The sequence below is a fragment of the Eleginops maclovinus genome, chromosome 18, assembly GCF_036324505.1.
Source record: "Eleginops maclovinus isolate JMC-PN-2008 ecotype Puerto Natales chromosome 18, JC_Emac_rtc_rv5, whole genome shotgun sequence".
In the NCBI taxonomy this organism is placed as follows: Eukaryota; Metazoa; Chordata; class Actinopteri; order Perciformes; family Eleginopidae; genus Eleginops; species Eleginops maclovinus.
In genome coordinates, this window is record NC_086366.1 from 22461891 (window position 1) to 22480660 (window position 18770).

The following is an 18770-nucleotide window of genomic DNA, read 5'->3' on the forward strand; positions in this document are numbered from 1 at the left end:
AGTAGTCTTTTCGAGTCAAAAGGGGCAAGTCCGGACTTTCGGTAATGGCGGCTCGCTAGAAAGACGCAATAATTAGCGCTCCCAATTTCTGTCTTAAAGTCCTGTTTTACCCACGTTTTATATCAACCCATCATATTTATTCCTTGGTAAAGACGGGGAAATGTCGGCTGCAGCAGGGAAATCAGCTAAAGGACGAGCAAAGTCACTTCAGTCTAAACTGGAAAGTTTTGGAGCATCCAAGCTACACGTGGAAGCTAAAGGACAAGTCGCACATTTTTGAGAATCCGTCTGCTGTGGAGAACTTCATCGAGCGGATTACAAGAGAGGAGGGACAGGCTGAGTAAAGTAACCTGTAGCTGCGCCCGGCTAAAGAGCTAATATGGACTAACTGTACAGTGGGGCAAAAAAGTATTTAGTCAGTCACCAATTGTGCAAGTTCTCCCATTTAAAAAGATGAGAGAGGCCTGTAATTTTTATCACATGTATACCTCAACTATGAGAGACAAAATGAGAAAAAAAAATCCAGGAAATCACATTGTAGGATTTTTAATGAATTTCTTTTCAAATTATTGTGGAAAATAAGTATTTGGTCATTAACAAAAGTTCATCTCACTACTTTGTTATATACCCTTTGTTGGCAATGACAGAGGTCAAACGTTTTCTGTAAGTCTTCACAAGGATTTCACACACTGTTGCTGGTATTTTGGCCCATTCCTCCATGCAGATCTCCTCTAAAGCAGTGATGTTTTGGGGCTGTTGCTGGGCAACACGGACTTTCAACTCCCTCCAAAGATTTTCTATGGGGTTGAGATCTGGAGACTGGCTAGGCCACTCCAGGACCTTGAAATGCTTCTTACGAAGCCACTCCTTCGTTGCCCTGGCGGTGTGTTTGGGATCATTGTCATGCTGAAAGACCCAGCCACGCTTCATCTTCAGTGCCCTTGCTGATGGAAGGAGGTTTTCACTCAAAATCTCACGATACATGGCCCCATTCATTCTTTCCTTTACACGGATCAGTCGTCCTGGTCCCTTTGCAGAAAAACAGCCCCAAAGCATGATGTTTCCACCCCCGTGCTTCACAGTAGGTATGGTGTTTTTTGGATGCAACTCTGCATTCTTTCTCCTCCAAACACGACAAGTTGAGTTTTTACCCAAAAGTTCTATTTTGGTTTCATCTGACCATATGACATTCTCCCAATCCTCTTCTGGATCATCCAAATGCCCTCTAGCAAACTTCAGACGGGCCTGGACATGTACTGGCTTAAGCAGGGGGACACGTCTGGAACTGCAGGATGTAAGTCCCTGGCGGCGTAGTGTGTTACTGATGGTAGCCTCTGTTACTTTGGTCCCAGCTCTCTGCAGGTCATTCACTAGGTCCCCCCGTGTGGTTCTGGGATTTTTGCTCACCGTTCTTGTGATCATTTTGACCCCACGGGGTGAGATCTTGCGTGGAGCCCCAGATCGAGGGAGATTAGCAGTGGTCTTGTATGTCTTCCATTTTCTAATAATTGCTCCCACAGTTGATTTCTTCACACCAAGCAGCTTACCTATTGCAGATTCAGTTTTCCCAGCCTGGTGCAGGTCTACAATTTTGTCTCTGGTCTCCTTTGACAGCTCTTTGGTCTTGGCCATAGTGGAGTTTGGAGTATGACTGTTTGAGGTTGTGGACAGGTGTCTTTTATACTGATAACGAGTTCAAAAAGGTGCCATTAATACAGGTAACGAGTGGAGGACAGAGGAGCCTCTTAAAGAAGAAGTTACAGGTCTGTGAGAGCCAGAAATCTTGCTTGTTTGTAGGTGACCAAATACTTATTTTACCGAGGAATTTACCAACTAATTCATTAAAAATCCTACAATGTGATTTCCTGGATTGTTTCCCCCATTCTGTCTCTCATAGTTGAAGTGTACCTATGATGAAAATTACAGGCCTCTCTCATCTTTTTAAATGGGAGAACTTGCACAATTGGTGGCTGACTAAATACTTTTTTGCCCCACTGTATGTGCAGGTATCATGACTTATTTTCTTTAAGTATTTGCGGTCGGGCATGTTGGATATGTCTGGACCAGTGGTTCTTAACCTTGTTGGAGGTACTGAACCCCACCAGTTTCATATGCGCGTTCACCGAACCCTTTATTGGAAAAATAAAACATGATTTTTTCAAATTCAAGACATAGGTATATGTTTTACTGGTGCACAAAATGAACCGTGCATCACCATCACTGTGTTCAAAGAACAAATCAGCAAAACATGATTTTCACACAAAAACACAATAATGAATACTTACCAGTTCAGAAATGCGCGGCTTCACCTTGGCAAGTGCCACTCTCATGTCATTTTCGCAACAAAGTCTGTTCCTTTTCTTCGTTTTTATATCCAGCATCCTCGAAAAGGATTGCTCTCAAAGATATGTTGTAACAAACGGTATGAACATCTCCAGGGCTTTCTTAGCAATAACCGTTACCATTTGTTGACACCAAAACGTTGAGAGCGTTTTTGTTCTGAAGAGTTGCTGTTAAACCGGGCTCTGCTGAATTTCAATGATTTTGTTGAGGTATTCATCATTGACATCTGCTGTCTCAACACCAAACGTGAACGGCTGTCTCACCCATGCTAGATATGACTCTCTTGTAGGGAAGTATCCGTCGAGAGACTTTGCAAGCTCATCCAAGTGCTTGGCAATTGCTTGCTTTAGTTCCTCGGGTACAGAAATGTCTCCGATTCCAGACACATCTTCGATCTTACTTACAGAGTCGTCCAGCAGGGGAAAGTTTGCAGAGTTATCGTTCTCTGTTCGTCGTTTCCATAACAATAGCTTTTTTTGAAAAGCCTTCAGGTTTTCTTCCGCTTCGATGAGAGCTGCGAAGATATCAGCCATGTACGCTAAAATGAGAATGAACTCAGAATTCTTTAAGCAATCTGCCTGACAATGTTGGTGATCTTGCAAAAACAGGGCTAATTCCACACGCATGGCAAAAACACGATTCAGCACCTGTCCCCGGGATAACCACCGAACGTTAGAATGGTACAGAAGTACCTCGAATTCAGAGCCCATTACTTTACACAGCTCACTGAAGATGCGGTGCCTCAGAGCACTATTTCGCAGATAGTTCACGCATTCCACTACAATTTTTAATACTTCTGCCAGTTTTGGAGGAAAGGTATTTGTTGCCAACGCATGTCTGTGCAGAATACAATGCGTAACAATGGTGTGTGGTGCATCGACTTTCACTAGCGCACCAAAACAAGACTTTCTTCCCAGCATGACTGGAGCACTACTTTACTTTACTTTGACAGAGGAATTTGGGATAACTTAACTTCAGCCCCTTTTCCCAGCATGATATTCGCCATCTTCAACACAGCTGGTTTTATGAGTGTTTCACCAATGGTGTGTGGTTTGCCCTGCTTTGCGATCAGGTAAGCAACTTCGTACGATGCTGTGAGGATCGGTTTGTTGATGGGTACAAAGCCGAGAACAGGCAGAGTAGCCTTTTCATCGAATCTGGCTCTCTTCACCTTGAATTCAGCAAGCGTTGTGTTATTGTATTCCCCATCTCCATGCTGCTTAAGGAAGTGTTCCCTTAGTTTTGCCGGTGCTAGACTAGAATTGCTCAACTTGGCATTGCAAATCATGCAGTTAGGACGCTGACTCCCATCACGTTCCGTTATACATGTGAATCCATATTCCATATTCGTCCGACCACTTTCTTTTTTCGCTTGACATAATTAGTATGAAGGGATTCAAATATTAAGAAAGAAATCACACGACGTACCATCACGACAGTCACAAGTCGACTACTGAGCGCACCAAATTCCCTGCAGCACAGATAGGCCAAGCGATGTAGTGTGATCACCTGCAGCCAGTGATGGCCAAGCAGGGCGTGTCATCACGAATCATATGAGTCGGGTGTGTGTCTTGACCTCCGCCGAACCCCTGAGACTGACTCACCGAACCCCTGGGGTTCGATCGAACCCAGGTTAAGAACCACTGGTCTGGACTATGAACTACTTGAAGCTTGGAACTGTTGACTGACACTGACCAAATGTTTCGTTCATATGTTCTGGTGGTCACGAGTGTTTTCTAACAATTTATAACATTGGGGTCTGATACCACACATGAGACGCTAACTACGCTGGCCCTGACCTAGCTTTTATTTCTGGGTGGTCTTTATTTTAATTTTATGTTTACACCATACTTCTCAATTCTTGCCAACTTTGCATGGCGTATTTAAGTTACAAGCCTGACAGCAATAGCTTTGAATGAGGTTGAGTTAATAAGTAATATGGAGGCCAGCTCTTATGAGGATTGGTGATTTAAGTTAAGTTTGTCTATGATAATTAGCTATTCAGCTACATTTGTGTTAAGCCCTGCAATAGTTGGTTAACAAAACGGGTGCTGTTTTGTAACGAAGGTATGCGGAGCTTTCAGTTTAAAATTGAAGAATAAACCCACCTTTTTATTTTGGTACTTTTATAACTTTTAATGTTGCGGCATAACATGTGTTGGCTCCTCCTGAGCTCACTGCCCATTAGATATGTATGGTGGAGCTACTTTAGGTGGAATTTCTTATGATTACATGGCGGTTAGCAATGTTAGGAAAACAAAGGTTAGGATTAGAAGTATAGTCGAGCTGAAGCACGTGCTGTATATGAGTACGGTGATTGTCAGCTATAAGAGGAAGTGTCCACACGAGGAGAAGGGGGGGTGCTGCCCAGTAGGGTGGATGTGTTCGGAAAAGGGGTTCAAGGTTCACAGGGTTGGATGTGGTTTGGAGAGTCCATGATATGTTTATTAATGTTTTTTTAAATGTATTTCTTATTCTTATGTTCATGTGGGTAACCTAATCTGTGTGAAAGGTCATGTCGCAGGGTGTGGAGGTTAAATTTACTTCCTGGAATTGCAGAGGCTTGCAAAAACTTTAAAAAATAAAACAGGTTATGAATAGAATTAAAAGCCTGCCATCTAAAATAGTTTTTTTGCAAGAGACACATTTACTGCCAAAGGATGATATAAGAATTAGGAGGAGGTGGACGGGATGTGTGTATTCAGCAACATTTCTACTCAGGCTAGGGGTGTTATGACGCTAATTCACAAATCAGTGCCATTTCAGGTAACAAATCTAATCAAGGACAAGGCTGGTAGGTACTTAATTGTACAGGGTACTCTACTGACAGAAAACCTCAATCTAGTTAATATATATGCCCCCAATAATGATGACCCGAAGATTTTCAGGGACCTGTTTTATACGCTTTCAACATTTACTGGTAACTACATCATAGCAGGGGATTTAAAAAAAAACAAAACATTTTTTAAAGATATTTTTGGGGGGGCTTTTTGCCTTTAATTGGATAGGACAGTGGAGAGTGACAGGAAAGTGGGAGAGAGAGTCGAGGTGGGATCTGGAAAGGACCACGGGTCGGGAATCGATATAGCAGGGGATTTTAATTGTGTGTTGGATCCAACAAAGGAATGGTCAGGAGGCATAGATAAATCACACACCAAAAGCAGGGAAGTCTTACTTAATATTATGGAAGATTTAAATTTGAAGGACATCTGGAGAGAACTAAAGCCTGATGCTGTAGAGTATTCTTGTTATTCAGCTTCTTATCAATCTTATTCCCGTATTGATTACTTTTTGATATCAGCGAATTCGGCTTTTAAAATTAAAGACGCCACCTATGATGGAATCCTTATCTCGGACCATGCCCCAAATTCACTGCTTTATGTAAACTCAAGGCTGACGAGAGATCCTTCTAAATGGCGATTCCAACAAAAATGGTTGCAAGACTCAGATTTTGTCACGTATCTAGGCAAACAAATTGATTTATATTTTGAGACAAATACATCGGAAACATCAGCATCTATAAGATGGGAAGCTTTTAAAGCATTTATTAGAGGCCAAATTATTAACTACACAAGCTCTAAATCCAAAAAAGCTCGTCAGAAAATGACAATGTTGGAATCAAAAATACAAACGCTGGAGAGTTAGGCCTTTCAGAAAACCTGCCCTAAAGTACAACAAGAACTGCTAGTACTGAGGTCACAGTATAATGAATTATCAGCTTCCAAAGCAGTGGCAAGTCTACTAAGACTTAAACAAACATTTTACGATCAAGGCCTGGAAAGATATTAGCGTGGCGCATTAAACAATTACAAATTGAAAGATCCATTACGTCAATACAGAATAATAAGGGAGATACTATAGTCGATCCTTTAGAAATAAATGAGGCTTTTAAACATTCTATGAAAAACTATACAACAACTTGCTAATAATAATACCAAATAAAACAGAAGTTCATACAAAAGCATTGTTGCCTTTTAATGACATATATACAGCTCCGGAAAAAAATAAGAGACCACTTTGGCATTATCAGTTTCTTCAATTTTACTATTTATAGATATGTGTTTGAGTTAAATGTTTTTTATTGTATAACATTTTTATTTTTACTACTGACAACATTTCTCTGCGTCGGAATTCAACGGACACAGGAATGGCTGCCATACATGTAGAGATTGAGATTCAAGAAAAATGTGGCGTTGTCTCTTAATTTTCTCCGGGGCTGTATATATTCAGAATTATCTGGCTTACACAGTAAACTAGCCACCTTATGGCCTTTTGTAAACTAAATACACTTGTTTGTGTTCTGCAGGGTAAAGTGTTCCCTAAACTGAGGAAGAGGAGCAGCGCTGCTAGGCTGTTGGACCAGGACGGGAGCGGGGAGGAGCAGACGGCTGCTGACTACGTGTTTCGCATCGTCTACCCTGGATATCGAACCGATGCCAGTAAGACACATTTTCACACTGTAATACACACTAGTACGAGACAGGAGAGGCTGCGCAAAACAAAACAAAAAAACATCATCTTTCTTCTATCGTAAATACACAAATAAAAATCCCAAAGATATAAATGTTTTATTCTCATGCACAAAACCAACGGTGTAGTTGTTGCCGGGCCCCGCTGAAGGAATAAGGAAGTAAAATAAGTCAATAAATAATTAGTGAATGCAGGAGTTAGTACTTTTTGTATATGTACGATAGAAAGATAATTATTGTTAGCTTTCCGTGATGGTTGTAGGACGGTGTCTTTCCCACAATGCTCTGAGGTCTGCCAGTTGGCTCTTTTCTAACTGTGTTCTCTGTTGTCCCACTGATGCAAGCAGTCACTATAAACTACCACCACACCACGGGCAGCCGCGCTCCATCGTTGGACGATGACGAGGAAGAGGAAGATAGGCTCCATGCTATGATCTCAATGATCTGCTCGCGGAACCTCACAGACCCTAATGTCATGAAAGGTTTTTATCACCTTAACACTCCCACCAAACCCACCCCCCCAACCACTCCTGAGACCTCAACCTCCCCGGCTTCAGACGTCCCTCCCCCTCCCCTGCATCCCACCCATCATGCCCCCTCAGGTCCTCCTCTCCCGCCCGACCCCTCCTCCCCCAGCTTCGTCTGCCTGTGTGTGTGCTTCCCGCGGCTGAGCCCAACAGTGTGGAGTAGGCGGGGGTTACCTCTGTTAACCAGGGTTTTCAGGTTGATCAACACAAAATTGTTGCTAGGGTTTTTTAATGACAATTACGCACTTTATACATTTTGATGAACCATTGAGAAATGACCATCAAATAACCAGCAATGAAAAGAGACGGTTGGCAGCTCGAATGGTTTATTTTAGTTTTACATTTTATTTCCCTGATGTACAATTTCAAAACTTATTTTGGTAGAGAGAAGTAACATTGCGTTTCTCTACCATAGCCATACCTTAAAGTTCTTTGGCACCAGATAAATATCACATATTGTTGTCTCAATCATGGTCTTAATATTGTTTCCTCTGACCTATGTGGGATGAAAGCAGCCACTGTAAGAGGCCAACCCATAGAATATTAGAACAAAATTAGCATCTTTTTATTAGCAGCAAAACCTTTTAGACTCTTTTATAAAAAAATGTAATGCAAACTTTATTTTTTCTGTCATCAACTCATCCAGCCACAGCACTTTTCATGAAGGTCAACCCACTGTACGCACAGTACGCTGCAATCACATGATAGACAATTTGCTCACAGCCAGGTATGGTGCAGAGACCAGTTATGCTGCGTTTCAATGGTTAAATCTCCTGCTACATACAGTGGTGTTCTGATTGATGCACGTTGAAAGATGGAATGGTAGCGCTTCCACGTAGTCTGGCGGCAAAGCTAACTTCATAGAAGCACAATGGCGACGCCAGCGCTGAGCTGATTTACCCCGTATCATTTGAATGCAGCATTTGTGGCAAACCACCATTGAATTAGAACAAAATGAGTATCTTTTGGTTTGTTTGTTTTCAAACGCAAACCTTTTTCTGCTCTCATCAACTCATCCATCAACTCATCTTGCATGATACATGATTAGCCCTTTGATCCCCGCGAGGTTGGGCCCGGAGCTTTGCGGTGTAAACAGCTGGTTTAGTTTCTATGGTTAAATCTCCTTCTAGCTTGCGGTTTTACATACAGCTGTTATTTGATTGGTTGCGCATGGAAAGGTCAGCGTTAAAAAGGTTCAACATTTATATTCAAACTAAGGGCAGCACTTGCTGTCAATTTGAGCGCTTTTTCCATAGAAACACAACCGCAGTGCAGTACAGTTTTACAGCGCATCACTCGTTGATTTTTACAACTGCAAAGTCTAGTATTTATATCTATGAGGAATTTTAGCTTGTTTTTCGTAGCTACATATTCTATTTATTATGTTTTGTATCAGGGGTAAAGTCGTTTTTAAAGTTCACCATAGCCCTGTCAGCATCCACTATCAAAGGCTCATGTTGATCTAAACCATGTTCCCTAGGTGAAATTGAAAGTGTAGCAGTGACAAGTTACATGTTACTGCAGTGACATGAGCGATAATTAAGATTATGTGTGATTCTTGCATACTTTAGAATTGAAAAAATATGTGCACTGAGGACGTATTTTTGTACGCCACTCCGGAAGTTGCAAGGGGACCCTTTGTAAAAAGCAATGGGATTTTCCAATTGGATTTCGATATATTGCGGAGATTGAGGTTTAAGGCGAACAAACGCTTATGATACTTGTTTGTTGAGCAAGTTTAGTTCAGCAGGATAATCTCGGCAAAATAAAAAGCTAATGCTAGGCTATTAACGAACATTTGTTTCACATGGCTGTGCATCACCACCGCTAAGCTAAAGGCAGACTTGTGTCGGCATGATTACGTTTAGTAGTTTATTTTGAAACTTTTTAGCAGTCGGTGTTTATGACGCATACAGTTGTAGGGCATTAATAAGTAGGGTATTGTAAGAAATGTTCTTTTATTCGAAACCCAGGAGTCGATGTAAAAGAAAACGAAGTGAAGTTCCTCATATAAGTATCTAAAGGAGTATTTAATAAAAGGATGCAGCAGTAGGTTGTACAAAAGTTTCACAGCTGTGGCTCAATAGCCCAGTACACGCGTCCACAGGCCGCTGACTGAGTGTAGGTCATCAGTAGTTACTGTATGGCGGTCCAGAACAAAAGAGAGCTCGATTTCACAATACAAACATGTTTTATAGAACCATCCCTTTCCGGTCATAAAATAAACAACTTCGAAATAAGTCCTCGTCCTCTCATTGGTTGGTAGCAGGGGCTGGATCCTGTTGGCCGCTTGTCACATGGGGTTCTCCGGACTCTTCTATTGGCTGACGGCGTCGGGGGTGGGTCCTCTTATGACGTCACCGTCGCCATCTTGTTAGCGAAATCCTGAAGCTCTCATCTACGATATTCTATTATGCAAGCGGCTGTCTTCTTCTACGTTTCTATCAAAAACTAATAAATTATATTTTTTTACAAAAGAAATGTTTATTGTTCCTGTTTTTTATTGTAGCCTATGGAAAAATACCACTTAAAAAACAACACTGTAATATTTTTACACCAGACCACCATTACATGTTTCGAACCTGCAGTCCTGAATGTCGGATGGAGGGGAACAGGAAGAGGAGGAGTACAGTCAGAAGAGAGAGGAAGCCTCCTTCCTGTCCCTAGCAAAGCCGTTGTCGCAGATATTATCAGACATCGTGTTAATGCCCCATCAGCCGCTGACACTCTTTCTGCTTAACGTCTCTTGTCTTTCTTCCCACCGGTCAGCAACACGGCTGTTACAAGCACACTGGAAACACACACTGGCAAATGAAGAGGGTTGTTTTATAGAGTGCTGCCACTCTTCACCAACTGTCCGTCAACTTCCCCGTGTCACCTTGTCTAGGCCTTTGCATTCTGGGATCCGCAGTCTGTTTATAGTTCGGAGAGGGTTTAGCTCTGAAGCATGACTCGACACTTTTGGGTTTGAGGCCAGGAATCGCTTGGATAATTTGCTTTTTTGCACTCCTTTAATTTGACTTAACTCTTGTTTCCTTCTTTTTGCCCTTTCATTTCGACACTTGCAACATGCCTGACAGTTTTTGCATGGGGAAAAAAATGCACCCATTTCATTTTTTTTTTCTTTTAAAAGAACGACTCTGTGTTTTTACGTATTTGTGATGGACAATCCTCTCACAGTCTCCTCCTTTTTGTCCGTTTTGATTTCTCTCTATTCACTTGTTCTTCCTCTGTTTGTGTAGTCGTTCGCTGCAATGCTGTTCACTGTAATTCTTCACTAACCCCGCCACCCCCCCTTACCCCAACCCCCTCGCCCCTCTCCTCCACCCCTCTCATTACGGTCCTGTGGGGTTCCGCAGTAGTAGAGACGTGGAGTCCTCGTGTGAGCGGGGTTCGCCCAAAAAAAACGGTTGTTGATCCCGTGTAGCCCTAAAGTAAAGAGGGGGGAGGCCAAATGTTCGGTCTCACTTCAGCCTTTTTTTTTCTGTTTTCGCTTTTTTTCCCGTTCATTAATTTGTCTTTCGGGGGGTTGTTACGACCAAAACGCAGCTTCATATTTATGACAGGTCATCAGCTCCAACCTGAAGAATTAAGGTGAAGAGCATTTATTGAATGTTGACGTTCTTTATGATTTATTTTCCTCCCCTTTGTGTGCCCTTTTACTGGTGTCCATTTTTGTTTTTGTTGCTGATTTCTTGTCTTGTTCTGGCTTTATGCATCCTGCACTGCCTGAGCGTCAGCCTCGTCCCTGTCTTCTTCTTTCAGCTCCTTCCTCTCCTCTTCTTCCTACTTTCTCCTCTCTACTGCTGCTGTGCCCCCCCCCCCCTGAATGATCTGCACTAGCATGGCCTCCCTGCATCCTCTCTGCCTGTCTCTCCCACAACAGTGTTTCTGCTTCCTACTCTTTCCCCTCTCCATTTTTGCTTTCCTCTATAAGCTTGTTTTCCAGCTCCCACATGAGTGTAAAACTGTCATCCATCTACTCATCTCTTGATGTCATGACAACAATACATGAAACATGTATTTATGGTTGAGCTGAGGGGCCTATGTCATAATATGTAAGGCACAGAACATAGGCACTGTGACAAAGAGTGTAGCACATCCATTTTGTTTCCGAACACTTCCTCTGTCTTCTCACTCTCGCTCTCTCTGGTTCAGACCACGGGGAGATGATGGAGATGCAGGGCTTCGGAGGTAGCCCGTCGTCGTGGCAACAGGGCGAAGTAAGCACTCACGAACCCCTGTGCCTGTCCTGCTCCACGGCGGGCAGCAACGTGTCCTTCGAATTCCCCGCCGGCTGCACCTGCATCCACCCGACAGACATCCACACGTACGTCCTGATTCACTTCAGTGTGCTACAGTCAGTCTTTATTGATGTATAGAATTCTTAAGCATCACACTGAGAGTAGTTTGGTTTTTCATTAATTACTAATTCTGGAAAGCAAACTTTAATTATTTAAAAGTCTGCATGTGAACCTATGGAGGCTCTGAGGGGCTATGGAGATGTTTGGGGCTTCCGTAGAAATCACTCCTACAAACTGATTTGAGTCGTTCAGCATTTTTTAAAACTTAAACAGACTTAGGGCTACAATGGTATGAATCTTGGTTGCTGCATGAATACAAATATCAAACTTAAATCAAAGCGGAAAGTGGATCTAACAAGGGATGAGCTACGCAAAAACCTAAACCTCTTTTTCGTACGGACTGTTCACTTTTCATCTTGACACTTATTAGAGCAAGTGAAATCCACACAGCTGTCGAGACTATTTTAAGCGTTGCCGCATTGTGTCAATAATTGTTGACTTTGTGAAATGGATTTCTAAGAAGCTAGTTAATTTGTTGAGGCAGCATTTAGTCCACCATCAGAAACAAACAGCGTTTTTGCTCAAGTTTCAGCCCAGGTGTTGGTTTTCGTCATTAAGAGCAAATGTTTACATTATATGACAATTATGGTGGATTTATTTTCTTTCCACCAGTATTCCTCTTAAGATGCTCTGCCAGAACATGAAGAGGCAGATCGTCTCCAGAGCCTTTTATGGATGTAAGTATCTCAAACAGTCTTGTTGTTTTCTATACTATATACAGCGGGTAAAATAAGTATTGAACACGTCACCATTTTTCTCAGTAAATATATTTCTAAAGGTGCTATTGACATGAAATGTTCATCAGATGTCGGTAACCACCCATGCAATCCACACCTGCAAAGAAATCAAACCATAGATGTCAATAAATTAAGTTGTGTAAATTAAAATGGAATGAGACAGGGAAAAAGTATTGAACACGCTTACTGAAATGTATTTAATATTTCGTACAAAAGCCTCTGTTGGTAATGACAGCTTCAAGACGCCTCCTGTATGGAGAAACTAGTCGCATGCATGACTCAGGTGTGATTTTGGCCCATTCTGCCACACAAACAGTCTTCATGTCTTGAAGGTTCAGTGGGCCTCTTCTATGAACTCTGATCTTTAGTTCTTTCCATAGATTTTCTATTGGATGCAAGTCAGGTGATTGGCCGGGCTATTCTAGCAGCTTTATTTTCTTTCTCTGAAACCAATTGAGAGTTTCCTTGGCTGTGTGTTTGGGATCATTGTCTTGCTGAAATGTCCACCCTCGTTTCATCTTCATCTACCTGGTAGGTGGCAGCAGATTTTTATCAAGAATGTCTCTGTACATTTTTCCATTCCTCCTTCCTTCAATTGTGTGAAGTTTGCCAGTGCCGTTTGCTGAAAAACAGCCCCACACCATGATGTTCCCACCTCCAAACTTCACTGTTGGTATGGTGTTTCTGGGGTGATGTCCAGTGCTATTTGACCTCCAAACATGGTGTGTATTATGGCATCCAAAGAGTTCAATTTTGGACTCATCTGACCAGACTATATTCTCCCAGTCTTAATGTTGTGCAGCAAACTTTAAACGAGCTTCAACATGCTTTCTCTTCAGCAATGGAGTGTTGCGTGGTGAGCGTGCATACACGCCATGGCGGTTCAATGCATTACTTATTGTTTTCTTTGAAACAATTGTACCTACTCATTCCAGGTGTTTCTGAAGGTTTCCACAAGTGGTCTTTGGCTCTTGGACAACTCTCCTGATCATTCTTTTCACTCCTCTGTCAGAAATCTTGCGAGGAGCACCTGATCTTGGCTTGTTTATGGTGAAATGATGTTCTTTCCACTTCCGGATTATGGCCCCAACAGTGTTGGAACATTCAGAAGTTAAGAAATCCTTCTGGAACCAATGCCATCAGTATGTTGTGCAACACTAAGGTTGCGAAGGTCTTGAGAGAGCTCTTTGCTTTTACCCATCATGAGATCTTTCTTGTGTGACACCTTGGTAATGAGAGACCTGTTTATAGGCCATCAGTTGGGACTGAACCAGCTGATATTCATTTGCGCTGACAAGGGGCAGGATTGCTTTCTAATCACTGATAGATTTCAGCGGGTGTCTTGACTTTCCATGCCTTTTTGCACCTCCCTTTCTTCATGTGTTCAAAACTTTTTCCCTGTGTCATTCCATTTTAATACACATAACTTAATTCATGGAAATCTATGGTTTGATTTCGTTGCATGTGTGGATTGAATGGGTTGTTAGCGACACCTGATTACAATGTCATGTCAATAGCACCTTTAGAAATATATTTACTGAGAAAGATTGTGACGTGTTCAATACTTATTTTACCCGCTGTATATATGTTACTTTAGACACTAGCAATGTGTTTGCTTTGGTTCCAGCAGCCTGCTGTAGCAATATCATACTGCTGGCTTCTTGTTGAGAGCAAAATTGATTTTAAAATCAATTAAAGTCATTTCAGGATAATATATGGCTCTGCACTGCTTCTGGATAAAGTAATAAGTTTGCACATTTTAATGAAGTGTTCCTCTGAATATGTCAAACCTGTAGTAAAGACTGTTATGAACTGCTGGGTTACATAATGCTTTATATTGTGATTAAGATATTGTTTTGCAAGTAGAGCTGTTTTTAATTACATCATCAATTTGAAAACCTTATTTGATTATCAATAGTGTATTGAACTCACTGTAACAATACTACATTTAAAACTTGAGTTATTAAACTAAGTAAGGTCTTGCATAATATTCTGAAGACAAGTGTGCTAAACAAATACATTTGAGTGATTCAAGAAAAAATAAAGAGCAACAATGGTGTCGTATTATAAACAAAATTATTGAAAGGAGCTGGTGATGAATGCTTCTTTTACATTCTCAAACAATCAATAAAAACAATAGAATTTTCATGAATATTAGTTATATAATGACTTAATAGGTAGTAGAATTGGCTGTGTCATTTTGCTTGTAAAATCTGAATTACAATAACAATATTTTATTTATTTGGTTGGCAATCAGTAAACAGTCGCTTTAAATTGATATAAAATAAAAGATAAATGCAAAAAATAAAATTATGTTTATAAATATTTGACGTTAAATCAAGACTGCAATAAAAAGATAAAATAAAAATATTTTAAAGATAAAAAATGTAAAATGTGCACATTGTACCTTTTTAAAATAAAACATGTTTCGGCTGCCGATGGTGAAATAAGGTTTATTACCAATCATTAAACTTAATGTGATAGTTTTTACTGTATTATCCTACCATTGTAATTTCTGCATCTGTACACTGCCTTTACTGATGCTTGGTCTCAGCTGCGTGTCTGTCCGTGTCTCACCTGTCTATCAGGGCTGGCCTACTGCAGACACCTGTCCACCGTGCGGACTCACCTGTCAGCTCTGGTCAACCACAACATGGTCCCTCCCGACAGACCCTGTGAGGCGTCCGGGGGCCTCAGCAAGGAGGTGTGGAGCAAGTACCAGAAGGACTGCAAGGTAGGTTCACAGGGAGGCTCACAGTACATCAAATATGGCAGCGTGATCGACCTCTGCCAGCAAGCAGAAGGAATTACAACAACATAACAACAATATTAATCGCCTCCCTGCGCCATCTGACACCTGTCTACCCCCCCAACCTGCAGGCCAGGGAATTTAAAAGCCAGCAGATTGCCAAGTAATCATCGGTATTGATCAAGCCCCGTAGATAAATCCCCTCTTGCTGTGTGGGGGCCGTGCCAGTAATATTTTATAAGGTGAGGTGAGACATAAGTATTAGCATTAAAACACACTAATGAGCCTCACTGTTGCACTGGGTGACATGTTCCTCCATTGCCATAAACACTGTAGTTTATTTTGACTCAATTCTAAAAAACACCATCCTGCTGCCACAAGTACTCTCAAATGGATTAATCCGCTGCTGAAAGTAGTCCCCAATATATGCACTACTTCCTCCTTTTTATAGTGAGGCTTTTTTAGTGCCCCGATGTTACAAAATGACGTATAATTGTAACCTGCTTGTAGCATGTTTTTCAGTGAGAAGTAGTGGGCTTGAGCCTTAAGCCACAGACAGGGTAGGAGTAATCCAGGAGTAAAATCCATAGTTTTTTTGTTCTTGTTCTTTTCCCCACTGTTTTGGAGCACTGAAAGACCTAAAATTGAAAGTTTGGTTGACATTGGTATCACTGGTGTTGCACTCGCATGGTTTTCTTTATATCTCGCTGTCAGACAACAATATGTTAAACTCAACTCGACGACCATAGGTCAAGCTGCTCCACTGTTTCACAGGGTGTCCCCCAGGGATCAGTACTGGGTCCTCTGCTTTTCATCGTTTACCTCCTTTCACTTTGCACTATCCTTCATCACCATGAAGTCCATTTCAATTGTTATGCGGACGACTAACAGGAATAGAGTGGGCTTGTTCCTGAAAGCCACAGATAGACTAGGAAAGTTTGGAGTGAAATACTTTTTTCGTACTTTTCCCGACAGTTTTGGAGCACTTATAACCTCTTATTAATGTGTTTCTATTTGTCATATATAATGTACCCTTCTTTACTGTAGTTGTATAATAATTGTAAGTCAGGGATCATTTACTGCTCCTGCAGTCTCCACTCTCCTTCACTCTAATGGAAGTTTAATGAGTTTCAGTCTCATCACAGAGTGTGGAATGATACCATCGTAGCTATTAAAGGAGCCACTGTTATCATCCATCATCTCCAACAAAGTCATCACCAGTAATTAACACTCTATTCAGATCTTTGTCCTTTATCATCTGCGCTCATCTATGTCTTCCTACATCAGTCTCAATCACTGCTCCATTATTCAAACACTTCCTCTTTTCTTGTTCCGCACCCATCAGGCGTCTTCTTCCTGTCATCATTCTTCTTCCCCTGGATTAATCTTCCTATTATTTGTGTGTGTGTGTGTGTGTGTGTGTAGAACTATAAGGAGCTGGAGCTGCTGAGGCTGGTTTATTATGGTGGAGTGCAGCATGACATCAGAAGGAGGTGTGGCCTTTCCTGCTTGGACACTACAAGTTTGGCATGGGCAAAAAGGACATGAGTCAGGTACAGCACATTAAAACAAACACACATGCACACACTTTTGAAAATCAATGTGTGTTTGATGCCTTTTTGCCCTGTGCAGATTGATGCAAAGATCAGCGAACGCTACCAGCAGGTGATGCGGGAGTGGAAGGCGTGTGAGGTGATCGTGAAGCAAAGGGAGAAGGAGATGCAGTCAGCCATCTTTGCGAAGCTCTCTTCGGGCAGCAGCATTGACAGCCACGTCCTGCGACTCGTTCACAGAGACTCCACGCTCAGCAATGAGGTGAAGAAACCTGAGAAACATCTGACTTTCTAGCCTTGGCTTCGTATAAATGAGTTGTAATTTTGATTCAAAAATAATACATGCATTATAATGCATTTAATATCACTTTTCTAAATATTTGCATATTGCATTTTTCCCAAGCCTTTACTTTTTGCTTACTAATAACCTAAGAAAAAAGGTTCTTCCAAGCCTGTAAAGCAGTTGTAAATGTGTATGTGGCTATAGAGAAGCTTTGTCAAGTCTGAGAAAAACTGGACCCTGTGTTACAAAACAAGAACTGTGAATGTTCATGGAAATGCATCATGGGAATTGTAGGATCCATTGATTGTCCCATGCTGAGGGTGAAGGATATCTTGTCAGATATACCTAGTCAATTATTTCTTAACCTTTTTACGTTTAAAGTTTTTAATACTTTTTAATTCATCAGTTTAGTTCATTAACAGATGCTCTTTGCCAAGAACATAAGCCCATGTTTTTACATAAAGTATAGGTAAATCACAACAAAGAACAAAAACACTTTACAAAACTGAAAAAACGAAATAATAACAGCACAAAATGGAAACAGTTATATCCTCCAGATGCTACGGCTTGCTTCCACTCATTCATATTTCATCAAGGTTCGAACAGAGGGATGATTTCACAAATATACATTCATACACACTTACCTACCCAGCTATACCCATGTTTATACATTATATACAGTGGAGGAAATAAGTATTTGATCCCCGGCCAATTTAGTTAAGTTCACCCTCTTACAAAGAACTGAACAGTCTGTCATTTTTATGGTAGGGTTATTATAACAGAATATCACAAACAAATCCTGAAATGTACATTAAAAAAAAGATATAAATTAATATGCATTTAATTGGGGGAAAGTATTTGATCCCCTTGCAAAACATTCCTTAGGGGAAGGAGGTTATCAGCCAATATTCTACGATACATGGCCCCCTCCATCATCCCCTCGATGCAGTGAACCACCCTGTCCCCTTAGCAGAGAAACCCCCCAAAGCATCATGTTTCCACCTCCATGCTTGACTGGGGTTGGTGTGCTTGGGGTCATAGGAAGCATATCTCTTCCTCCAAACACGACATGTCGAATTGATGCCTAAGATCTTGATTTGGGTCTCATCTGACCACATCACCTTCTCATAAGCCTTCTCTGAATCATTCCGAGGATCACTGGCAGACTTCAGACAGCCTCTACATGTGCCTTCTTGAGCAGGGGTGCTGCAGGACTTTCCTCCATTACGGAGCAGTGTGTTACCAATAGTTTTCTTGGTGACTGTGGTCCAAGCTGCCTTCAGATCATTAACAAGTCCCTCCTGTGTAGTTACTGGCTGATCCCTCACCTTTCTCATGATCATTGATGCCCCCAAGTGGCGAGATCTTAGATCGTGGAGCCCCAGATTGAGGGCGATTGATGGTCATTTTGTGCTTCTTCCATCTTCTAATTATCAAGCTAGTTGTCTTTCTCACCAAGCTGCTTGCTGGTGGTCCTGTATCCTATTCCAGTCTTGTGCCGGTCCACAATCTTGTCCATGATGTCCTTAGACATTAGTTCCACCATGATCACAAGATGTCTCTGGTCTTCCCATTGTGGAGAGGTTGTAATCTGATTTATTGATTGTGGAGAGGTGTCTCTTATCCAGGGAACGAGTTGACATCAGGAGTACTTTCTTAAAGGGAGAGGACTTATTTAACCGGTCCTTGGGAGCCAGAATCCTTGTTGGTTGCAAGGGGATCAAATACTTATTTCCCCCAATTAA

The 18770-nt window shown here is 41.5% G+C and overlaps 1 protein-coding gene across 1 annotated transcript in view; it reads left to right on the top strand.

Annotated features, from left to right (window-relative positions):
• Nucleotides 1-18770, top strand: part of sgsm2 (small G protein signaling modulator 2) — a 95529-nt gene that overhangs the window by 65562 nt on the left and 11197 nt on the right. The window contains 8 exon segments of the mRNA XM_063907948.1: nt 6650-6782; nt 7157-7294; nt 11498-11669; nt 12316-12380; nt 15029-15174; nt 16615-16672; nt 16675-16742; nt 16822-17004. Coding sequence (XP_063764018.1) covers nt 6650-6782; nt 7157-7294; nt 11498-11669; nt 12316-12380; nt 15029-15174; nt 16615-16672; nt 16675-16742; nt 16822-17004 — 963 coding nt within the window.